Below are 26,374 nucleotides of genomic sequence, written 5' to 3' on the forward strand. Positions count from 1 at the left end.
ACTGAGGATTTAATTCAGCAGAATGCCGTTATAATATGACTTATTCCATGGCGTTTGAAATAGTAAGGGTCAAATCATTTCCCTGGAAACTTAATCATATTCTGTAAAATCCTATTAGCCTGTCTCATACCATCATAGTCACAGTGGAGTTCTGGTGTGTTTAAGATGGTGAAGTCTCTGTAGAAATCTATCTAATGGCACACAGTGAGCATATGGAAAACAAATGACATAAAGGGAGAGGAAATGCAAATGTCTTGCAAATGACATTACTTGACATTTGCAATCACTAATCCTCCAAAGTAGGCGCTAATTTACTAAAATAAACCAAGAATTCAATTTGTTGTGAGCTCCCTTTGCTTAATTAATTATTAGTAGCAGAACAATATTCTGCGCTACACTGCAATTTGTCTCCTTTGTGTTTATCTAGTATCTGACTTAGAAATGAACAGAAGCCATGGCCGATGTGGCTCAGTTGATCGGGCATCCATACACCAAATGGTTGCCAGTTCCATTCCTGGTCAGGGTATAAGCCTGGGTTGTGGGTTTGATCCCCAGCTGTGGGGGTGGGCAATGGGGGGGTGGGAGAGGCAATCTCGATGTTTCTCTCTCTCTCTTTCCCTCTCCTTTCCTCTCTCTCTAAAAATCAAAAATACTTTTTAAAACCATGAACGGAAGCATGCTGATTCAGCAGAACTGATTTTATAGCTCACCTGTATTATAAAGCAGGAATGAATAAATGTTTGCTGAACACACTGCATATGCTTCAGTCATCAAAACGTTAGTTTTCTTACCTTCCCAAACTATAAGATCTGAGAGAGCTTCCTGGCGGAAACTTGCTGGGTGCCTATTCTGCAGAGATATTTCTATAGAGACAAGCAACTGTTTTTACATAAATTGTTTCCATGGTTGGAATGTGAGAGCTCTTTTAACACTTTCTCATTGTGATTTGAAATTATACATACATTCATTGTACATTTTTTCTTTAAAAGTAGTAGTGTATGCTAAGACATGAAGAGTTTTTTTTTTTTTTTAATCCAGTATACTCTTTTGTTGAAATGAGGACTAAGTGGGCTTTCATTTATGCAATAATGTTGGTGTACATTTTCTTATTCTTTTTTAAAAAATATATTTTATTGATTTTTTTATAGAGAGGAAGGGAGAGGGATAGAGAGTTAGAAACATCAATGAGAGAGAAACATCGATCAGCTGCCTCCTGCACACCCCCTACTGGGGATGTGCCTGCAACCAAGGTACGTGCCCTTGGCCAGAATCGAACCTGGGACCCTTGAGTCCGCAGGCTGACACTCTATCCACTGAGCCAAACCAGTCAGGGCCATTTTCTTATTCTTCATAATCATTTTTAATTATTTTATTGAAAGGCAACTAGTTTGTATTTGTTATATCTGTTTCAACTTTTCTCTGTTAGCTAGTTAGACATTTGAGGAAAAAGAATGCTGCTGTACTAATTATTTACTTTCGTTTTAAATTTCAGTTTCAAAGGACATTTGAATCTCTTAAAAATGTTTCCAACAAATCTGACCTCCAGGAAACCTATCAGAAGCTTGGGAAGGAGCTGGAAAATTTGGATTATTTAGCCTTCAAACGTCAGCAGGTAGGATGGGAACTCTCCTTGGCGAGATGATGAGTGCTACGCTTTGTGCTGTCATGCCTGTCACTTTAGGTGGGCCTGGGGCACTTACCTTCCAATGTTTAGGGCGGAAATAGGCTGTGCTATGCTGTGTTGACCGGTCTCTTCATATGACTTCCTGCGGCGTTCCCCGGGGGTCTTGCTTTTAGATGTGCACTCTGGGGGTTTCCACATGTGTCCTTTTACTTCTCTTAAAGAAAACTCCTGCTGGCTTGTAAAGGTACAGCTTCCCTTCAAGTAAGGATGCTTCATTGGCATAAAGGGTACCTCTGTGGATGCTGGACCAGGTGGCTTTTATATTGACAGGGGGATGCTTGAGAAAAATCCCCTGAAGACCAGGTAAAGGATGTGGTTGTACATACAAATTTAAGGAAAAAAGTCATAAATATGCCAAAATATGAATCAACCTTTGCTTTTCTTATTTGATCTCTGAAGATTAGTAAGTTTTCTAAATGTATAAGGTTGAAGAAAAATATACTTTACAAATGCAAATCTTTTTTGCCTCCTTGAGTAGATTTCAAGATAAATCCTGAGCCCAAATAGAACTGGTTTGCTTTTAGAATTAATATTTTGTGATATTAACAATAATTCTGTGTGTGTGTGAGATTCTGCCTTTCCCAAGCTGGCTCTTCATCCGTTTCCTCACAGCCACTAGGTGTCAGGGTTGTCAAGCTTTTACTTTGACGGAATGTTTATTCCCATCAGAACTGCCAGTTAGATGTTTAAATGAGGTTGCATGAAGTTTGGGAATGTGCTCAGTGATGGATAGCGTCTAGAAAAATGACTAAGTGGGTGACTCGGATGGCCAGGCACCAAGTCCATTACTTAAGAGTCTTTCCTGTTAGTGTGGCAAAAGGTGTGACTCTCTGGCCATTGCCAATTTCACAGATTTTGGATCTATTGGGATGGGGGTTTTCAAAGCAGGACTTGCTATGTGTAGTCACACCTCATCAAATCAACATAGTATGGTGAGGAAATACTGACTTGAAAAGAGAATTGTGTTTTAGGTTTTGCTTTATCGCAGACCTTACATGAGCATTTAACCTTTCCAAGGCCCTATTTTCCTAGGAGCTATATTTGTTTTGTAGAAAGTTCTGGGGCAAATGCAATAAATTTATATGAAAAAGGACACACTATCCATTTATGTTTTTTTAAACCTATTTTTAAATTAGTGAGGGCCTAGGTATTAATTAGCACATGCGACGAAGCAGTTACGGTTACTGAGCTTCCAGATTCTGCTGCTTGAAATTCACACCACGAGTCACTGCTCTGGCCCATGCAACTTTCAGTACAGTTTTGTGTCCAAGAGCCGTACTTTACCTCTGAGGAGCATTTGAGTTGGCAGGCAGTAGTCACCGTTCCCTCTTCTTATCCTTTCCCATTAACACATTCTCAGTGATTAGATTCTTACATTAGCTAATTGTCACTTTGGAAAAATGGGAATGCTTCAAGGCCAGACCTCTGGGAGAATGGCATTGAGGACAGATAGGTAAATTGCATGTGTATGTGAGAAAAATATGGGCATATGTATGTGTGTTTGTGTGTATATACATATATATAATTTACACACATATGTAAATTATATATGCTATTTATAAATGACAGCTATCTGCCACATAGTGTGTTTAATACACTTATGGATTAGACAATTAAATAATTATAAAGGGCTTGGTTTTATGAACACCATTTTACAGATGAGAAGACTGTTAAGAGAGTTAAATAATTTGCCCAAGATAACCGGGTGAATAAGACATGAGGCTGGTCTTCCAGGGTAAATCAGTCTGACTCCAAACCTGGGCTTTTCCGTGGTCTCGTTCCCAATATCCCTGCAGGAAGCCAGGCTGGGGGTAGTGAAGTGAGGAGTTCTAGGCGTGCGGAATGAAAGCAATTTTCGGAGAGGCCGGACCCAGGGCTTAAAGAAACATTTGAAAATGCCACCTGGTGAGAGGCAAAAGACGGCCAGTTCTCGCTCTTTCTCTCATGCAGTATATCCGAAACCACAAAAGGATTTTTGAAAGACTCTATTCAGACAGCTAAGAAAATGTATGAAACTTTACTACACGATTTTCTAAGTGTTATGTCTAGCAACTCTAGTTCTAGTGAAATTTATTCACACAAACAGATTTTGAGCTCAAAGGGCCAAATCCTTATAAAATGGTCTTCCCTGAGCAGGTAACATACTGTCAATCCTTTGTCTTACTAGAGTCCATCTCTTCCTATACCTACTGATCATTCTTTTTCTTCCTGGAGAAGATAGAAGGGGAATTGGAGGGAAGCGGTCAGAAAGAGAAGGATGGTGGGAAGTCAGGGACCACAGAGTGATGGACAAAGAGGGAAGAGACCAATAGGGATAAGATAGGAGGAATAAAATGAGGGAAGTTAAACTATAGTTGGTTTTATACTATATGCATCTAGTAAGTTAAAAGGTTGATTTTTGAAAATTAAAAAAAAAATCTCAAAATAGAAAAAGGGAGGAAAAAGGAGAGGCTACAAGAAGACATAGTGAACGAGGGACAGACAGGTAACAGCAGAGAGAGCAAAGACAAATTTTGTTTTCTTCCCATTTTACCTCGGAAAATAGCAGAACTTTCTAGAAACTTGTAATATTAACCCAGTTCTTCTGTATGAAAGCCCCCGAGGAATTGCTGTTTCCTGGGTGGGCAGGGTTCAAAGAGTCAGAACGTGCGCTCTTCCCTGACCTGGTGAGACTTGCCCTTATATTGCCTACCCTGCCCCTTGAAAGCCCCCCAAACCTCTAAACACACACTAGTGAGTTTCTCCCACTGGAAAAGATTCAGGAATCTGTAAAATTGCAATACAGCAAGAAAGCTTCTGCCTCCTACGGCAGGATCTTTGTCCAAGAGAATTAGTCATGGCTTGTTTTCTGCTCCAACCGTATTCATCATTCCTCGTGTGACAGCACACAGGCTCCGTAAGGACAGGGCCTCATCTGTCACCTTCGCTGCTGCATTCTCTGCGGTGCTCACAACAGTCCCCGGCCCATGGCAGACGCTCAATAAATACTTGTTGGTGCTGTTGCTACGAACAAGAAAGCATACAGAAGTTTTGGCCTCAGATTACCGGCAATTAAAATTGATGTTACCACATTTTTAAAATTCATAAGGGCATTAACCCTTGGGCTTCCCGAATGCCAAAGGCTGACAGATTGCCCTTGGACGTAGGCATTATGTAGGTGTTCTGCTGACATGTTTCATTTCCCATCCATTTCTTTACAAAAATATTAATGTTACAAAATATTAATGTTACCTTAACTATGAGTTATGGATGTTCAGTGGATCGACTATAATTATCTTGGGCTCATTCATTAGGTTTTATTTTGTTTCCTTTTTCTATGACATTTTAAACATAGTTTTGAGAGATTTCTTTCTCTGGGCCAGATAGGTTCCTGGAGTATTTTGTTCTATTCTTTTTAACTCTATTTTGGGGTTTGTTGTACTCTCTCTCCTAGGTGTGAGCTTAACTGTTTCTTTCCTTATTTTCTTTTTTAAAAGAGTGAGTGCTTACACCTCAGCTACCCTTAGGCTATATTTTAGGTTGGGGCACAAGCATCTCTCCATTTCCCTACTGTCAAAAAGAGTAATGGTGAAAACAGCCTTGGTAGGAAAAGGTGAGCGGAAGCCATGATAGATGAGGTGGTAGGTTTTCCAGGACGAGTCAGCTTGAAGTAAATGATGACAAAGCAGGATTAACTGGAGAATCTAGAGACTTTTTCAGTTTTTAATACCTGGAGATGTAATCTTAGAGTGTATGTGCTTGGACTGTTTGGTTTTTATCCTCCTGGTTGATGTTACATAGGAATGGTAATAGCAAGTTTCAGCTGTTACATAGAGCCCAGATTTATGTATTAATTTGAGAAGTTATAAATCAAGAGATTTCCTTGGGGCTTTGATTAGGTGGAATAAAATAAAATAAAGTTTGATAATCTGGACTCTAATTCCTTTTTAATTTAATGTTAATTTTAAATGGATTTATTGGGATGACACTGGTTAACTAAACTGTACAGGTTTCAGGTGCACAATTGTACAACACATCATCTGTACACTGTATTGTGTGTGCACCACCCCAAGTCAAGTCTCTGTCCATCACCATTTATCCCCCCATCACCTCTTCCACCTTCTTCCCCCATCCCCATGGCAATCATCACACTGTTGTTTATGAGTTTTTTTTCTCTTTTTTGCTTATTCCCCTCCCTCCCCAATACCGCCAGTCTCTATTTTGCTTGCTAGTTCATTTTATTAGATTCCACATATGAGTGAAATCACATGCTATTTGTCTTTCTCTGACTGGCTTATTTCACTTAGCTAATGCTCTCCAGGTCCATCCGTGCTACTGTAAAAGGTAAGATTTCCACCCCCCCCCCCTTTTTAAAATTTTTTAAAATATATTTCTTTATTGATTTCAGAGAGGAAGGGAGAAGGAGAGAGAGATAGAAACATCAATGGTGAGAGAGAATCATTGATCGGCTGCCTCCTGCACGTCCCCTACTGGGGATTGAGCCCGCAACCCAGGCATGTGCCCTTGGCCAGAATCGAACCCGGGACCCTTCAGTCCACAGGCTGACGCTCTATCCACTGAGCCAAGAGTGGCTAGGACAATAAAGACTTTCTTGTTCAAATGGTGTTTTTTTCCTTTCATATGTGTATTGGTCATCTGTATGTCCTCTTTGAAGAAGTGTCTTTTCAGGTCCTTTGCCATTTTTAAATTGGATTGTTTGTTTCTTTGGGTGTTGAGTTGTATAAGTTCTTAATTATGTATTTATTTTTGTTAATCCTTGCCCAAGGATATTTTTCCATTGATTTTTAGGGAGAGTGGATGAGAGAGGGAAAGACAGAGAGAAACATCAATGTGAGAGAAACACTTTGATTGGTTGCCTCTTGTACAAGCTCCAACCAGGGCTCAGGTCAGGGAGGAGCCTGCAACCAAAGTACATGCCCTTGACTGTAATTGAACTCAGGAATCATTGGTCCTTAGGCCGATGCTCTATCCACGGAGCCAAACTGGCTAGGGTAGGTTGTATAAGTTCTTTATAAATTTTGGATATCAACCCCTTATCAGATATATCATGGTGAACATGTTCTTCCATTCAGTGGGTTGTCTTTCCATTTTGTTGATGGTTTCCTTTGCTGTGCAAAAATGTTTTAGTTTGATGTAGTCCCATTTGTTTATTTTTTCTTTTGTTTCACTTGCCTGAGGAGATGTATCAGCAAAAAGATGTCTGAGATTTTACTGTCTTGTTTTCTTTTCTTACCTCTTTTTCTATCCTTAGTACTTAAAACAGCATTGTAAGACACATCCCTTTCCAAAGGCTTCTGAAGTCCTTTGATGTGACTTATAGTTGATATGAGGGGCCTAGTGCATGAAATCGTGCACCTTGAAAGGAACTGTGGGCTTCAGTGGACACAGGGGCGGGTCTTGGCCCATCCTCTGCGCCCCCACCCAGCCCCTTGCTGCCACGCCCCTGGTCCCCTGTCTGCCGGCAGCCCCACTCCCACTGCCATTGATTCACGTGCTGACGGTGCCTGCCCTGCTCACACCTGCCGACAGCATGGAGCGATTGGGGCCTGCGCCAGCAGAGGGTGTGAGCAAGGCCGGTGCCGTCAGTGGGTGTGAGTGGCGGTTGCTGCCCCATTTTCTGCTCAGGGTAGGGGGAGGTGGAGAAGCCCTCAGGGGCAATCGGAACCAGCAGCCACCACTTGTACCCACTGATGGTGCTGAGCAATTGGGACTAGCACCAGGCGCTGGCAGTAGGTGCGAGCGGGACGTCGCCAGCAGCGGGTGCAAGTAGCGGCTGCCGGCCCTGATAGCCTCTCAGGAGCAGGGGGAGTTGGAGAAGCCCTGAGGGGCGAGCAGGGCTGGCGCTGGCAGCAGGTGCGAGCACCGAGCAGGACCGTGGCGTGCGTGAGCAAAGAATTTTCAGTAAATACCAGAGGCTTGCCCTGATGACAGCAACCAGCGCCCCACCTTGGTCTGGTGCCCCCGCTCACCTGTTCCACCATCCCGCTGCAGCCGATGCCGGCCATGTTCCACGCTCTGCTGCCTGCTGCTGATGCCCACCATGTTCCACGTGCACTCCCTGGTGGTCCGTGCATGTCATAGCGACCGGTTGTTCTGTGGTTTAGTCTATTTGCATATTAACCTTTTATTATATAGGATTACTTAGTTGAACATTATGTAGACTAAGGCTTACACATTGATGTGAAGGTATGTGAAATTAAAATATTGTACTTCATATACATGTCCATGTTGGAACACATCATATACAGTGGGGCCTTGACTTACAAGTGTCCCGACTAATGAGTTTTTCGAGATACAAGCTGTCTCTCGGCCGATTTTTTGCTTTGAGTTGCGAGCTAAAATTCGGGTTACGAGCCAGCTTCAGATACCCCACCGCTAGTTGGCGCAGCAAACGTCACAGTGAACGCTACAACATCAGCTCAGCATCACGTGTCTCACTCGTTCACTTTTTGATTTGACATACGAGTAATTTGAGTTATGAGCTCCTTCATGGAACGAATTAAACTCGTAAGTCAAGGCCCCACTGTACCCTGATCTTCCTCTTGTTTCCCTGATCATGGCATGCTATTCTTTCCTTCAACCTTTCATAAGGTTTATATAACGTGATATTTAGAATATCTGGCCCCTTTCTATTTACTTATTTAACTAATCATTCTATGGAGCCAAACTGAAGTCCAGCCTCCCTCATAACACTTTATCCTGTGACCTCTAGTCAATATGTAAACTCTTCCTTCTTAGCTTGTATATGTGCCCTACAATTTAGCATCTCATTGATTATGCAGTCACTGAGGGTCCGTGTATGCAGGTTAGAGTGTGGACTTTGTAGTCAGTCTAATCTTGTGAGACTAATTTTGTTGCCTTGGGCATGAGACATACTGTAGAGTGTCCTATTGCCTAGTTGACAAAGCTGCTTTTGAATGCTGGTGGTTCTATTCCTTTGACACTATGGACTTTTATAACACGTGTTAATGCTATATGACAAAATGCTCAGATTCCTAGTGTCAAAGGTTCAATTCAGTGTATAGAATGGATCACACACATCCATTTGTGCTACTTAAAAAAATTTTTTTTAATTGGTGCTTAAGGTAAAGAGCTTATATTTTGCAAGTCATCCACATTGTTCCTTAGACATTTTATCTTTGCTCAGATTTTTGAAGAGTGGTGGCTTGTTGATGGTTTTCATATTTATGGCTAATGCAAGTTTTAACATGATGGATGCAATGCATTGTGTAGATAGTTTTCTAAAAAAAAAAAGCCGTCTTTTAGGAATTGTTTTTCAGATCTTCAATAACTTTGTCCTTTAAATTTCAAAAAGTTAGGAAAAGAATACCTAACTTATACCCCATTTTCATAAAACAATTTATAAAGTATAAGGTATATATATGTCTTAAGTGCTTTAAAGGAATAAGAGACTTAGGGCAGTGCCTGACATGTTCTTAGTAAAAGTGGTAGCTATTATAATGTTTTTGCATTAGTCTCATAAGTCATCTTAAATGGTTCATAAGTTCCACAGGGCTATGTTTTCTATTTTGTAGACTATTATGTTTTGTATTTTGTGTACTGCACATAGGGTCCAGTACTGTTCTGAACAGATAGGATGGAATATTTCTGGACATATGTAACAGCTGCTGGTGATCTGTGTCACAAAAAATAATGATCCCCCTTGAGGAAGGAGTTGCAATAGTATTTGGTTCTAATGTGTTTCTAAGGTGATGTCTCTAGTTGGGCAGTGAAATTAAGGTCCTGAGTATCGTGCCATAGCAATCTGTGGTGAAAATAGGGTCTCAGACCCAATGTTCTGGGTAAATCCCAACCCATGTAGTAATTACATGCCAGGAGCCTAACTTCCCCGTGGTTCCAGGCGGCATTACGCAGCACCACAGTGTGCTTTAGTGATGATATTCAGGAGCAAACAACTGCTTTTTCCTTCTACCGAGCTCAGTGAGTTAACCCCTTTAGATAACTTGAAAACCAGAAGGGTACATAATACCGTGTAGGGTAGAAATTGAATTAAAAATGGTCCCTTATCAATAAAGAAACATAGAAGTAAGTTAGATGAAATTTAGTTAGTGAGAAGGGCTGCGGGTTAACACCCTTGCTTTGAAAAGAAAATTCCAGGTGGGTAATGACTGACCACACAGATGATAATCCTTGGCTTACTCTGGAACTTAAAAACCCGGAGGACACCAGATACCAAGTAGGCCTCCTGTGAAAACAATGCTTAGCAAAACAAAACGAAGTGGTAGGCTTGTTGTAGTTGTACTATAGTGTAGGGAGAAGAGGAAGTTGATAAATTCCAATGGCAGTCTTCAACCTTGGAAAGATTTACAAACTGCTCTGGGTCATCTAGGATAAGGGGGCATGCGATGATATGCACTGGGGGGTGCGTATGTGTAAGGACAATATAAAGTAGAACTATCTTCCCATTTACATTAGCACTGAAATGGAAGTTGTAAATACATTTTACTTAAGACCTTTAAAAATGCAGTACATATGCATCTGGGATCATTTAGAGGCAATCTATGAAAGAGTGTGATTATTGGGCTGGGCTGAAGGAGCACTAAAGGGAAGTACTAACCGTATAGGAAAAAACGGTTCCATAAGCAAAGATTCACTTAAATGGCCTTTGTTAGATGAAATATGTTAATAGCTCAACTGGGAGAAGATCCTTTCCTTCTTTGTTCTGTAATTAATACAATTCTCTTGAAAGTTCTGATTGAATTACTCCTTTTAAGAGTAAGTGAAGCTAAATTTGCTATGTAAAATATTCATGTCTATCTTAGATGATACTGTTTCTTATTTGCCCAATCAAGTAAAATAATTATGCCATGTACAAAACTCTTTCTAAAAATCCTAAAGCACTTCAGACATTATTTAAAAATTCATTGCACAGGTATAAAAAATGTTTAATTATAAGACAGGGTGCTACAGCAACGTTCAGACCAACCCAAATATGTTTTATTCTGCCTACCACATGTGCAATTACATTTTAATTCATGTGTACACAGCCAAAGAAAAAAAAGAGATGACATTTCATTAATTCTTCAGTTTGCTGATGGAGAGAGAGAGAGAGAGAAGAAGGAGGAGGAGGAGGAGGAGGAGGAGGAGGATGGATACATCATTCAAGGTCATTCTGAGACGGCAGCAGATTCAGAATTAATATTCACATTTCCTAATTTCTAGCTTATTGCAATAGCCACCAAACCATTTCCACTACTTCATAAAATGCGAATCTTTATAGTCTGAAGTTAAAAAACCTTATGGATTTTTATGTAAAAACTTCACCGTGTATTTAAAGTCAGATGATTAAAATGATGCCTATTAGTTATTTCTTCTCCTAAAATTTGATTTCCATATTGGATACAGTAATGACCATGATACGTAGGCACTTCTATTAAATTAGTAAAGTAAAAACATTATATAGACAACTTTTAAGTTCTAAGGTTTGCTATTCTATTTCCATCTGTTGGTTCTGGGGTTGTTTATTGGTGACACTTAGGTAGAAAGCTGTTGAATCAAGCACATACTAGCTGATTTTCATGCACCTGCAAAGATTTATTTTTTACAAGGTTGTTTGCTATATGAGAGTTTGCCTTGTGGGCAGCTTATAGCTACTTTATAGTTGAGAATGCTTATAGAAATAGTTAATACTTTGTTATAGGTTGTTTTCAAAATTTACAATGCTGATAGGAATTTCAGAGGTGGTAAAAAAAAAATCTTTAGTGTTTACATCCACTTAGGTATGTCTTCTATTGACATACCTAAGTCCATAACAGTAACAAGCTGGTATTGATAAGAAGTTAGAGTCCTAAAAGAGTTACCTCTGAAAATGTCTGCTCAAGTCTGTTTTGTAGTTTGAAAATAATCTGTGTCTGCAAAAGATGACTTTTTACTGCTAAGATTATGAGCTCTGGTGGCTTCAGATGCAAAGTAAAGTATACAAGAACCAGAGAACCTTAAACTAAGGTTAGAATTTATCTAACTCAACATTTTTTATTTTAGAGATGAGAAAAAATGAGCCCCTAGAAGATAAGATATCTTGTACAAGGCCATACACTTTGTAATGGCAGAGCTGGGACAGTAACATGAATGATACTTTCTTTGGTTCTTTCGTGAGTTTCTTAACCTAAGTCAGCCAGTTATATGTGTGTGTATTTTTTAAATCAAATTTATTAGGGTGACATTGGGTAATGAAACGGTACAGTTTTCAAATGTACAACATCATTTGCATACTGCATTGTGGCTCACCACCCAAAGTCAAGTCTCTTTCCACCACCATTTATTCCCCCTTTGCCATCCTCCGCCTCCACCCCCTCTTTCTCTCTGACCCTCACAATACTGTTGTCTGTGTCTGAGTTCTTTCTTAACCCCTTTACCTTTTGTTTGTTAATTTATTTTGTTCCTTAGACTACACATATAGGTGAAGTCATATGGTATTTGTCTTTCTCCAGCCAGTTGTATATTGATTGTGTGATATCTCTAGTTTGAATCCTAAAGCCGAGAAAGGACTTGGAGATTTGAAAAGCATTCCTCTCCTTTTTGAAAAGCTGTCTGATCCTGGAGACTAGGCTGGCTGCAGAAATAATTTCTAGTGTTAAAGCTCAGCTGTGTCTGGCATGGGAGGCTCTCATGGTAGACAGCCTTTGTGGAAACGTAACTCATTCTCTCCAGGAAAAGTCACACTTCTGTTGGCTCCTGCATCCTGAAGAGCATTTCCTCTGTTGTAACCTCCGCCAGGTGCTCAAGCTGGGACATTCTCCTTCAGGCAGGCAGGTGTGGAATGAAGGTGTCCCTCCTAGTTCCTTGAGAGCCCGAGAGTGTGTCTTGCTTCAGAGGAGCCTCTGCTCTCTCTCCTGCCCCCAATAAAGGGTGTAGGTAGAGTCTTTCTTAAAAAAATGCAAGCCTCTGGCCGCTCTCATCTCCATTTCTTCCACAAGGAGCCATGAGGGGACTTCTATTGATTGTTCATAGAAACGTGCAACAAAGGACTAACATGAGGATGCAGTACATCTGGGTTTTCAGTGATGTCCATTTCTTTCTGGTTGTGCTTACATCCCAATAAGAGTGACCGGTCTTTCAGGTTGGGTCCTAGGAATCTGGACCAGCATAGAATTTTCACCAGGATGAAAGGAGGACCAGCCAGGGCTTGGATTTCACTGAGTCTGTAGGAACCTTGTTGCTTTGGAACTATAGGGTCACCCAGGGTGTTGGGTTTCATTTCAAGCTGTAGGAACAACAAAGGTACTTTTAACAAATATTATTATATATATGTATCGATGTGCCCATAAATGAAAATCATTCAGTAGTAACATTTTTTTTTAAAAAACACACAAAAAGACAATTTTGTTTTTATTTATTATTACATTTTAGAAGAGGAATTGCAAGTGTCATCTGGTTCAACCCCTTCAATACATAGATATACAAATAATACAGAAAACACATCATTTTGTTCTTTTCTATTGCATAGGAATTTTTATTTTTTGGACACATTTTAGATCCCGTGTCCTTTAAACCATGCCCTTTAAAGCCATGCTTTCTGAACTTTAATACAAGTTCCAATAACGGAGGGAATTTTGTTAAGCTCCAGGTTTTGATTCAGTAGGTTTGGAGCAAGACCGGAGAGCCAGACGCTGGTGCTGCTGGTCCTTGAGTCACATTCAGGTGTCAGGGACGTGTAAGTGATTGTAGGAGAGCACTGTCCCAGCTGTCCCTCAGATGCCGGAACAGTCCTTGGAACATAGTCAGTATGTACTTAGTAAATATTTTGGATTTGAGCGATGATCTAGTAGTCAGGTTCGTGCCTATGTGCAGGACATAAAAGATGTGATCCTTACAATAATAACCTTTATCACAAATTTTATCATTCATTTTGCTGTTTTTCTGTCCCATGAGAGGACATGCTTCTTCCAATATCTATTGTTTTTGTAGACCACATATTTCAGCAGCTGTAGACGTTGTCCTTTGCATGTCTTTGTCACAGATGAGAGATGAAAGAGAGCAGATTGAACAGGGGAGCCGCAGAGTCTCAGGTACAGGACGCTAAAGGAGAATAAGAATGTAGTATTTTAGCCCTGCACTGTCCACTGTGACCTGGATGAACTGACCCAGGGATCAGCTGGTTTTGACTCGGCAGCATTGATTTCAGAAAAGCGAGCCCACTCACATATTTACTATGAAATGGAAGGAAACCATAATCTCTACCATATTCCTGTTAATTTGTGTATCGAAGCTGTGCATCTCCACCTGCCTGCACAATCACAAAACAGTGCAGTGACTGTGACCGTGTCCTTGTCAGGCAAAAAGATGGCTGCTGCGGCTCTCTTGGTAGAGGTGCTGGCAGCCCCCCCAGAGCGCTGCTGGCCGCAATTCAAAGGAAGCGTTGATGCTGCTTAGACAAGGCCCACGGTTCTGCTGACAGCAGAGCTTTGAACATGCACAGACCCATCGTGCAGCCTGTTATAGATGTTAAACTGTCTGTTGGGGGTTGATTGCTGCAGGCTAACTTAATATGTAATGAGAAATTCATTTGATTTCTTTTTTTTAATCATATTCATATTTGTTCTCTAAAATGCTATGTTTGGGCACTTTCAAGTTTGCTATTTAGGAGGAAGCTAATCAGCATTTATGGTATTTCTCATGCTTCAGATGTGGCGGCAGTAGCAACACTTGCGCTGAGGTGCAGATGAAGGGAAACTTATCACCTGAACGTGGAGCAGCATTGCTGGCCTGGCCCATGTTCTGCTCAGTGTCTAGAGGGGTGTGTGACTGTAGAGGTTTCCTTCCACGCACTCTGGTTGCAAATAACAAAATAAAAATCATAATGCATGTTCTCCAGAGTCACATTGCATTTTAGAGCAGCGGTTCTCAACTTGTGGGTCGCGACCCCTTTGGCGGTCGAATGACCCTTTCATAGGGGTCGCCTAAGACCATCCTGCATATCAGATATTTACATTACGATTCATAACAGTAGCAACATTACAGTTATGAAGTAGCAACGAAAATAATTTTATGGTTGGGTCACAACATGAGGAACTGTATTTAAAGGGCCAGAAGGTTGAGAACCACTGTTTTAGAGGGGAAATTGTTGAATTTTTACAATGTGACTAGCTTTTCCTCTGTCTGGAGGCAGCTGCCACTTGTATTCATTGACCGCATTAACTATATTTTGCTTAATATTTTTAGTGTCACTTATGGGATTTTAGCAAGATGCCATAACAACAACATGCAGTGCACATTGCATTCTTTTAAATGGTATTTTTATGAATCTGTTTTTTTCTCAATTGTAGCATACAGCACTAATAGATGCTAATATTCTCTATATAAATGCTGCTCATATTATCATAGCATCTGGCCATGCCATGGTTAAGTATTTATCATCTACGTCATTATAACACCTTCGTTCCAGAAGAGCTGTCAGCCTATTAGGGATGTACACAATTAAGTAGGTAATGATCTGTGGCTGGATCCACGCAGCATCAGCAGCTGACCTGTGGGTGGTTGTCCGAGGGTGTGCGGGCTGTTGAGGGGAGGTACTTAGAGGATGGGATGAAACTGTTTTGATAGTTTTGAGGTTTTTTTTCTTGTTCTGTGCATTTAAGCTCCATGTTTTCTTTTAACCTTACTGTTTGCTTAAGGAAGACATAGCATTTTCTCACTCTGCTTTAGATATTCGTATTCTTCTCTACTGTGCTAAGCTCTCCATCCAAACATTGGGAGTTACTGAAGCCTTTCTTGGTACTTTCGTTGGTGCAGAGTGAAATGGTCCACCACATGTTCCATTATTGATAGTTACACATTCATGTCTTTATTCTAAATTTTATTTATGCAATTAAAGATAATTGAATTTTGGTCATTTCTCCAGCTCCAATGTTGGTTGTTAAGTATAGTTAGGATACTTTTTTTTTGAGTGAGAGAGAGTGTGGAGGGGGAGGGACAGCGAGAAACATCCATGCGAGAGAGCTACATCGATTGGTTGCCTCCCACATGCATCCTGACCTGGGCCGGGGATCGAGCCTGCACCGAGGTACATGCCCTTGACCAGGAATCGAACCCGCCACCCTTCAGTTTGAGGGCCGATGCTCTAACCCAGTGGTCGGCAAACTGCGGCCCCTTGAGTGTGGCTCTTCCACAAAATACCATGTGCGGGCGTGCACGTACAGCATGATTGAAACTTTGTGGCCACACTCAAGGGGCCAAAGAGCTGCGTGTAGCTCGTGAGCCGCAGTTTGCTGACCACCGCTCTAACCACTGTGTCAAACTGGCTAGGGCAGAGGTATGATACTTTTGAGTTTCAGTATTCATCATGTGTGAACTTTGAAAAACTAAATATGGTAAGTTCCTCTGGTGAATCCCTAAGTTTTGAGCTTCTTTATCAGCCTGTGCGTTTGAGTTCCAGGTTCATTTTCTCATGGTAAAGGCATGACCTGGGGCTGTGATACAGTGTCATGTGAATAAAGAGAAATTTTGGTAAACAGCAGTGTGCATTTATTGGAAATAAATTGGACAGGAAGTTTTAGCTTGCCTCTTGCTCACTCTAATAGAAACATCTATACCGAATAGTAAGGGTAAATACACTTAAGCTCAGATTTATTTAATAACTTGGGAATGATGTTTAATTTACTTAAGACATAGGAAACATTAAATTTAAAGACTAACTGAAGTAAATGACTTAATTGTACCCAAATTTTGTTTTAATTTAGAAAAAAATTTTGTTTCTTTTAAATCTCTTTGAAAGTTATTAGGAAACTTCCTATATATTTTTTTTCCATCTTGAAAATAAAGAGTAATAACTTCTGGTTTAGGATACTTAAAACATTTGAGTTTTTATGCTAAAGCAGTGGGCTAGAATTAGATCCATGAAAAAGGAAATGGATTTATGCCCACAGTAGGCATATATGAAGGGAAGGAAACTTTGATTCTGTATGAAGTAATGTAGGGTAAGTAAGTTAGCACTGTGAGCAGGTGGTGCTCAGAAGGGGCGTGTATTGTTGGCTGTGCATTTTCTGCTGCAAACATCTGGCCCTGCAAAGAGAGTATCTTGACATCTTGGGTACTCTGTCTTTAAGTGCTTTTGGCATGGCTTATTTCTTACCCCTGACATAAAAACCATGCACATGACTGTGATAGAGCATTATTCATTTTAATGTTACTAAATTACCAATATGAAAAAAGTGAAGCAGAGAAGATTCAGGAATGTCGGTGTAAGTGGGATGGATATCATCATACTACCTTTTTAGGTCTTTTTGCATATGGTTCTATATAAGATCCCAAGGTCAAGGAACATACTGAAAGATCAAGCTCTTAATTAAAAAAAGTTGGTGGTGATAATGAAGAGCATGGTAATTGCGAGTATTTTAGGATAAGTAGATGAGACTGGTAACTAATTATTTGCATGAAATTTGGCATTAAGACATTTATTTTGAAGACCAATAAACTAAAAAGAGCAATCACACTTCAGAATAATAAAAAGTAGTTAAGATTTATATATATCATGTTGAAGGTGAAGTGCATATTCCCTAGGAGTCCACTGAAAATAATAAGTGTGTATCAGAGGAGTTATAGACACCAGAAATAATGTACAGCTTGTGATTATTAATGAAAACTGTGATCAACATTTGTTATTGACTCATCTCATTGGGAATTGTATCCCAAAATTGATGGAATTAGGACAGTGCTAAGAATTAATTTCATTGAATTATGTTATAAGTAATTAAAATTTTCCTCACAACTGATAACCATATTCTCAAAACCATAACTCATTTCATACCTAGTCACCGATATGAATATTTTCCTTCACTTAACCGTGCTCTAAAAATTGGCTTTACAAAAGGTTCTCTTGGGCCAGGGCTGCAGTAAGAACCTCCTGTTGAAAAGGAAGCAAAATTATTATTACGCAGTAATTTGAGAAGTTTGGATAAATACATTAAAAATAATGAGATAATGTATTAAATCATATAAAAACCTGGAACTTAGTTTCAGTAAAGGCTGAAAATAGGGTATTATTTTTTAAAACTTATCTGTCTGCTAAGCACTATCACCAGACATATATTCATGAATCAAATCCCACCAGTGTGTGAGGTTAGTCTGCTGAAAAGAAAAAGGCATCCACAAGTCTGCCACACAGTGAGATAGAAGCTGTGCTCTTTATGCAAGGAAACCATTTTCTATCAGAAGGAGTTGTGAAAAAATAATGGAATTATAAAGCAAGTGCGTTTATGGAAAGAAGATAGAGTCTTCTCAGCATCATGAACATACTTTCTATTAGGGTGCTCTGATGTAAGAAACATCCCAGGCAACATTTCACTTAGTGAAAAATAGGTGACGATTATTCACATAATAACAGAGGGACTTCTAAGGCACATAAATGCTCACAGATTATTGACAGGGAGGTTGGCCTGTTAGGAGACAGTGCCTACTGGACATTCTTTAGTGACGCAGATTTCCCACTCGCAGCTGTGCCTGCTACAGGGTCGATCGTTACCTTATTTAAGTCTTGCAGCAGTCATGCGATGGGAATGTTGTTATAGGGTTATGACCTGAGCCTTCAGATGATGTGTGTGAAAGCTGGTTATATTTTCATCATGTCTCATAAGAGTGGGCCTGTTGATCTAGTCCCTAGCCCCTCCATCCTTTCCCAATCTCTTATGACAGGGACTAAAATAGAACTCCTAATGCTTAATTAGCAGGCAGTGGGGTTGTCTGGAGGGAGTGCCAGGGACACACTGTTCAACAAGGAGAGGTGTGGATGAGTCCTAGGTAGGAGAACCAGTGGTCTAGGAGGCATGTGATGGCTGTTAAAGGAATATTAAGAAGGGAAACTGACATGGAAAAGTTAGAGTTCAAGGTAATAGGGCACTGGGAGTACTTTCCTGGAAGCAAAATTCAAGATTGCGTGTCATGATTTTTACTTTGAGACAGTAATTATGTTCTTTTTCTGTTTTTTTTTTTTTTTCTCCTGGACCACCCACCTAGGAGGAAAGTTGTAACACAGGTATAGGTAATAAAAAAAATGACAGACTCTTGATATCTTGTGAGTAGGCATAACCAGGTTGTCTTTTCCCCTCTTCCCTGCCACCCCAAGAAACACCCTCCAAGCTGGGGAGAAGGAGGAAAGCTGGATGTGACTAGAACAAGCTTAGACACTGTTTTTGTCCCTGTCTCCTACATTGGCTGCTCCTCCTCGCCCATTCCCCTGGGTGGGTGGGGGACATGGTAGAACTTACTCCATTGAAATTGGGGAATCTGAGAAGGCCAGTAAGTCCCAGGACTAATTTGGATCCAAGGTTTCTAAGGATTTTAGGGACAGAGGGAGTGTTTTCTGCCATGTTGTCAGCCAGATCCCCCTGCCTCCCCACTTCTGAAATAGTGTAGAAGAGCATCAGAAAATTTCAGTGGGACCAGAGTGTGGTGTAGAAATCATCTGGGGGTGGGAGGGGGCAGGGAGCTTGGTCACATGAGCAGACAAGGGGAGCCAGAGGAAGAGGGACGGGTGAGGGTATCGACCTCAGGGATCACCAGTGCCACAGGGTGAGTGGGGACAGAGAGCTACAGACTGTCCAGCTCCTGTGCGAGCAAGTGCTGGAGACCAGGCGGGAGGAGCTGCATCAGGAAGGGGAGGCCAGTGCAGGACGGAGGCGGGTCCCGATGGATGTGTAGAGGGCCGTCTTCCCAGCGGTCCTGTGTTGGCAGCTGCACGAACCCTCCTGGGCAGGGGTCCTCCAACCACGGCCCGCGGGCCACCTGCAAAGACAAATATTGTATTTGTTCCCGTTCTGTTGTTTTACTTCCAAATAAGGTATGTGCAGTGTGCATAGGAATTTGTTCATAGTTTTTTTTTAAACTATAGTCCGGCCCTCCAACGGTCTGAGGGACAGTGAACTGGCCCCCTGTTTAAAAAGTTTGAGGACCCCTGCTCCTGGGGGTAAGACTCATGTCCAGGCAGGAGGAATCAGGAGAAAAACCTGAGTGTGATTGAATTATAAACATAACCTGAGCCATCCCTGAATTGGGATGAGTTTGCTGGAAAGGGATTAGATTAAATTTCCGCCCTGAGCAAAACCAGGCTTGGAGTAAAAAATTTATTATAGAAAAGAAGGTTATTTTTTTGTCAGGTGTGCCTCAGTAAAGCTGAAAAAAAGGAAGTTACATTTTTGGACAACTGTGTTTATGCTTGTGAACTGTGTATCCGCTCTGAAGATTGTGCCTGTTACGAAATTCCAAATCCAGGGCTGAATGGGGGAATGTTGTTATGTTTGGAAATAAAGCAGAAATTTAGATGAGGGGGAGTGTGTGTGTGTGTGTGGCATCTGAGGCTTTATCATTTTCTTTGGTTTTTGTATTCCACTCTGTGACAGTCTAGAAAGCTGGGACATGAAATACCACTTTGGCTAGGGTTGCCAGATAAATTATAGTATGCCCACTTACATTTGGATTTCACATAAATGACAACTACTTTTCTAGTGTAAGTGTGTCCTAAATATCACCTGGGACATACTTATGCTAAAAGTATTAATTATTTGTTGAAAATTAAATTAAAAAACTTTAAAATAGTGTATTTTTATTGATTTCCGGAGAGGAAAAGAGAGGAAGAGAGAGATAGAAACATCAATGATGAGAGAGAATTATTGATTAGCTACCCCCTGTCTCACACTGGGAATTGAGCCTGCAACCTGGGTATGTGCCCTGACCAGGAATCGGACCATAACCCCACTGGTTCCTAGGTCAGTGCTTAACCACTGAACAACACCGGCCGGCCAGAAATGGAACTTTATCGGTGAGCGCTCAATTTAAAAAATTTTCTAAATCTGACAAACCTACTCTTTGGTGGCAGTGAAGGAATAAAACTAGCCTGCACATTAGTCCATCAGCCTGTGAGGTTTGATAACAGGTGGGTGCCACACAACAGGATTTAATATTACATTTTATAGAAGAGGTAATTCTTGGTTCATTTTGATGAATTGCACTGGATCTCTGAGGCAGCCACACTGGGCCAGACAGAATGGAAAAGTTTAAGAAAATTGTAAGAAAGGAACCTATTTGGTAATGGTTCTATGACACATAAGTGGTAAGTGGCAGAATCAGGTTTTTCCCGGTCCAAAATGGCCTACACAATACAAATTCAACTTTAAAAGAATTTCTCAGGAACTACTTATTTGCATAAAGAAAGATACTCTTGCTCAGCTGGCATGGCTCAGTGGTTGAGCACCGACTTGTGAACCAGGAGGTCACTGTTCAATTCCTGGTCAGGGCACATGCTCTCTTTGTGGGCTCAATCCCCAGTGTGGGGCGATGATGCTTTCTCATCGTTGATGTTTCTATCTCTCATTCTTCCTTCCCCTCTGAAATCAACAATAATATATTAAAAAAGAAAGGTACTCTTAAAATCTGGGCGGTTTGGTAGCTGCTGCTGTCTTCTCTGAGGTATTCTTCCATTACAGTTGAGCCTATAAAAGGAACCCTAGAAATCTTTTCCAGGAAATGCACCTTTGAAATTAGTTGAATTATTTTAAAGAAATCAGATATGCTACTTCTTTTTCACTTGGCAATTTATTCAAAGGATGTTTCTGAAATTAAACCAGTGGGAGTGCAGCAGAATAGTGCAGTGACAATGATGTCATTTAGAGGAATGTTGTGCTGAGCTAAATTGCTCTAATTATAGCAACTTTAAAATCATAAATCAATGAAAAACAACCCTCACTTCTCCAGGTCACTGGAGTACAGTTGGATACGTGGAGATTTCACCTGGAAGCATAGTTGGCTTCAGTAACTATTTTGAGGCCCCAGTGTGACAACAACGGCTCCTTTTCTTATACTGAGTTTCTTCATGTCCCAGAATAATGCTTCTGTCCTCTGTTACTAAGGGTGCTATCTTCTCTTTGTTATAAATTTTCCTTTTCCTATTAATTTTTCCTCCTTGGCATATTAACCTGTTAAAGTTTGGTTCAAACTTCAATGGCAACCTCCATTCAAAGCGATATCTCCTCCATTGATGGTCCAATTTCTCTTCTTTTCCTTGTTACCAAATTTCTGAAAGATTTTGGTTGAGCAACTCTGCTTACTAACTTCATAAGCTGTTGAGCAGGAGCGGGGAGTTGAATATTTCCTGCAGCCAATTATTATTAACTGGCATTCAGTTTTCATTAAGTGTCAGATATTATAAAAATCCAAAAATTGACTATGAAAGTAAAAGAAAACAAATATAAATGTTTTCTCTAGTGCATTAAGAATATAAAATCAATCTCTCTTCTTTAAGGAATAGTTTGAGTTTCTTTAGAGAGAGAGGAAGGGAGAAGAGAAAAACATTTATGTGAGAGCACATCATCAATTGGCCCATTAGCTGCCTCCTGCACATCCCCTACTGGGGATCAAGCCTGCCACCCGGGCATGTGCCCTAACCAGGAATGGAACCAGCAATCTTCAGGGCATGGGATGACACCCACCCAACTGAGCCACACTGGCCAGGGCTAAAACCAAACTATTTTCTTAAAAATTTTTAATTTTTGATGCATTTGTACATGGGATTGTGTTCTTAGTTTCCCTTTTTATTTTTTACATATTTTTTTATTGATAGTATTACAGATATCTCCCATTTCCCCCACTTTACCCCCTCCCCCTGGCCTCTACCCCCCCCCCCCCGCCTCCCCCTCCCCCCCAGCTTCACTACACTATTGCCTGTGTCCATGGGCTATGCATATGTAAGGTCTTTGTAAAACCAAACTCTTTTTTTAAAATATATATATTTTATTGATTTTAGAGAGGGAGAGAGAGATAGAAATATCAATGATGAGAGAGAATCATTGATTGGCTGCCTCCTGCACGCCTCCTACTGGGGATTGAGCCCGCAAACCAGCATATGCCCTTGGCCAGAATCGAACCTGGGACCCTTCAGTCTGCAGACTGACGCTCTATCTATTGAGCCAAACCAGCTAGGGCTAACCAAACTCTTAATATAAAAGCTATACTTTGTAAATTCCTTTTGTGAGTTGTCTGCCCCCCCCCCCCCCCCCCCCGCATGGGTTGGGCTACGTGAGGCTCTTGAAAAAAGGAGACCAAGAAAGTGTGGCCTGGAAGGGCCTTCTTTTCTTAGTAAAATGACCTTCGGAAAGCACAGGTATTTTCATTGCTTCAGGATTCTTCAAACTGCATTCGGATGGAGGGCACTCTGTTACTAACATTTTTGTTCATTCCATAGCACAAATATTTCAACAATTTTTGAATTGTCCAATGTAGGGAGGAAGGGTTTCTATGAAGATGTTTTTGGTGATTTCATGTATTTATTTACATTTATTGGGGTGACACTGGTAGATAAGATCATATATATTTTGCTCATTCATTTTACTATGAGTCAGTAGATTTGTCCTATTTTGACCAGCTGAGCAGCATTGCCAATGGACTTGGTGGAGAGATGTTTTATTTTATTTTTCCAATTACAGTTGACATTCAATATTATTTTGTATTAGTTCCAGGCGTACAGCATAGTGGTTAGACAGTTATATAATTTACAAAGCGATCCCTCTATACATAGTTATGACCACATTATTGACTACATTCCCCACGCTGTACTTCACATTCCTGTGACTGTTTTGTAACTACCAATGTGTGCATCTTAATCCCTTCACCTTTTCACCCAGCCCTTCAACCCCTCTCCCCTCTGGCAACCAGTAATCTATTTTCTGCATCTATGAATCTGTTACTGTGTTTGTTTTTGCCGTTCATTTATTTTGTTCTTTAGGTTCCTCATGCAAGTGAAATCATACGGTATTGGTCTTTCTCTGTCTGACTTATTCCACTTAGTATAATTCCCAGCGAGGAGATGGTTTTATCAGCAGTTGTAAGGCAGATGTAAGCACCAGTTTTAGTAATTATTTGGGAGGTTTCACTTATGTGCTTGCTATTTTCTCCTTAGCACTTCTCCCTTCTTCTTGGAATACTTCACCACCACAGCTTCATAGCATGGTTCCTTCTTATAACCCAGCTTAGATACTACTTCCTTAGAGAGACTGTCTCTGATCCATTTAAGAAGGAACCCCACACCCTGGCCCCTTTATAACACCTATTGTATGAAATTATATGTTACATTAAAATTTTTTAGTTGTTCATTGCCCTGCTAGCCCCAGAATATAGGTATCTTGTCTCTCTCGATATTGAACGGTGCTCAGTAAGTATTTGTCGAAGGAAAGAATGACATGAAAGGTGAGTGATACCAGTCAATCAAGTCAAACCTTTCTCAGGAGGGGTTTGCATATAATACATTCTGAACCCCAGTTTTCTTTCCACTTCTCGGTAATCTGGTTCTGCTCTTCGACTGCACCAGCACTGCTCTTACTGTGATCACCGATCCCACTGACCTTTAACCTTAACTTCTGTAAGGCATTTAGCAATATCAACTGACCTTCCTTCTTGTAAATCTTAATTTTCTTTCATTCATTTTTTTCTTCCAGTTTTCTTTCTACTTGTCTGGATACTGTTCATTTTCTCCCAGAGTAAAGGATGATGTTTCCCAGAATATGACTTGTCTCTCTTTCCCTCCCTCTCCATTTTTCTTCCCCCAACCCCCTCTATATACCATACAGAGTTATCTCATATATACCCATAGACTCAATAACTGCCTCACATCTGATGATTAGATGATTCCCATATCTTTATTTCTACTCCAAATATTTCTCTTCAATGCCAGGCTTCTTCTGGTAACTTAATGGGCTTTTCAAGCTCAACATATCCAATTTTTTAAAAAAATTTCTTCTTGCCCTCTATTCCTATGCCTTCTTTCCACTTGTATTCCCTGTCTTAGTAAATGCCTGCTAATTGATTTTCTTGCATTCAATTTCCCCACTTTCTAATTCAGCCCATATATTGCTGCTGGAAAGATTATTTAAAGTGCACATATGAGTATGTCCTCACATAAAACCCTTCAGCAATTCTCCATTACCGTTAGAATAAAATCCAAATTTTATAAGGTCTGTAAGAGCCTCCATTTTCCGAGAAGAGCCTTGTTTTCAGCCGCATTAGTATATCTGCAGATCTTTAAATACATCACATTTCCTTTGGTTTCATGCCTACTACTTCTTAATGATTATTTTCTTCCCAGAGTCTCCTGACCTGGCTCTTTTTTATACTTCTAGTTGCAGATTGGATTGCTCCTGATTTGGGTAGATGCTGCTTTATGGTGTTTTGAAAACTTTCCATTCATACTTTTATCACATCATTTTCGCACTGTACTTTGTTTAGTTTCCTGTCTCCATTCGCTATATTATAAGCTACTTTAAGTCATAGAGAAAACTTGTCTCTCTGTTTCTTCAATACCTAGAATAGTTCCAGGGACAAAGGGGGTTTTCATATTTCAATAACCGGTTGTCAAGTGAACAAGTAATTGCACAGTTCTTTGTGTGCATATCTCTATCCCTGTTTCTTTTTGGTGGGAAGCCGTCATCATCTTTCTGAGGCCTGTTCAGTTTCGAGTATTGTGTAACCATGTTTTTGACTTCACTGTTGTTTTTTTGGAGGTATATTTTCACCAACAGAATTGTTTTAGTCCTTATTTCTGTTTTCTAATTAGATTAGTCTTTTACACTTGTGCTTTAGCCTCCACATTTCTGTGACAGTTCAGGATGGTTTACAAGAATTCTACTTTGAGCTTGTCCATCAAGGTGCACAATATAGTCTATTGCCTGAATGGCTTTTTCTTTTTCTTTCTTTTTTTTTTTTTCCCCGAGAGGGTGCTGAGGGAGGGGTTATTCAACCTTCAGTTTTTAAAGTATTCTTTTGTCTTGCAGGATCCCGAATTTCCCTTTCTCATTTCTACGTTCGTTGTGCAGTTTCCAGAGAGAGCCTCTCTATTCCTTTTGACTGTCTTCTCCCCACAGCTTTTTGAGACTGCCTCTTAGAATCCTGAGCACTAGTCCCTCCCACTAGTCGGGTCTGATCTACCAGGGCCTTTTTCCAGTATTTTTGCAATTAGGGTGGAATTTCTTTTTTTAGCTGAGATTTTATTTCAATTGTAAATATTCAGGCCGGATTCCCTGTTCTCTTTGCAGGGAAATTTCATGCCCCGCAGTGTCCTTGCTCTCAGGAGAGTTTGTTCCAGGAGTGTGAGGGATAGCATGCTGGGACTTGGTGTTAATTTTCTATTTCCATGTACTTTGAAACTTAGGTTGTTCTTTCTCTTTTAGTTATGTTTTGTGTAGTTTTTAAATTTGTTTTTGGAGAGTGTCCTGGGAGATTCAGACTTAATGTTGCTGCCATTACTTGGCTATCCTGAATTTGATCATAACTGTTTAAAGGGATTGAAAAACACTATTCCCATTTATCTCCTGGCAAGACAAATTATTTTCTTTCTTTCTTTGCAAAAAATTTCGAGATAATCTTCAGTAATTTGTGACATTTCTATTTGACTGCCTAAATTACTTAACAGCATCCATTTAAGAAACAAATAGGTGCTTAATATTAAGAGAGAAAAGATGAGATTGAGCACAGTTTCCTTCTTGGAAAATTCAAACTAGGACATAGACGATAGAAGGCAAAGTAGGGTCTTTAGAACTTATGATCAGTCGAAAAATACATGAGAATAAAATGGCTTCAAGATTGGTGCATTATGCTAAAGACAATCTGAGAAGAGTTCTCTCTTCAAGAAAAGTAGCTAAGTATTAGGAGCAATAGTGAGAGCTAGGCAGTTTTAAAACCATTTGGCATTTC

At 40.3% G+C, this 26,374-nt stretch overlaps 1 protein-coding gene across 1 annotated transcript in view; it reads left to right on the forward strand.

Annotated features, from left to right (window-relative positions):
- The window catches only part of CTNNA3 (catenin alpha 3), a 1,315,594-nt gene that overhangs the window by 100,086 nt on the left and 1,189,134 nt on the right, over window positions 1-26,374 (forward strand). Inside the window, exon 5 of the mRNA XM_059662570.1 lies at window positions 1,493-1,612. Coding sequence (XP_059518553.1) covers window positions 1,493-1,612 — 120 coding nt within the window. The remainder of the gene's footprint in view (window positions 1-1,492; window positions 1,613-26,374) is intronic.

The sequence above is a fragment of the Myotis daubentonii genome, chromosome 13 (genome assembly GCF_963259705.1).
Source record: "Myotis daubentonii chromosome 13, mMyoDau2.1, whole genome shotgun sequence".
NCBI lineage: Eukaryota > Metazoa > Chordata > Mammalia > Chiroptera > Vespertilionidae > Myotis > Myotis daubentonii.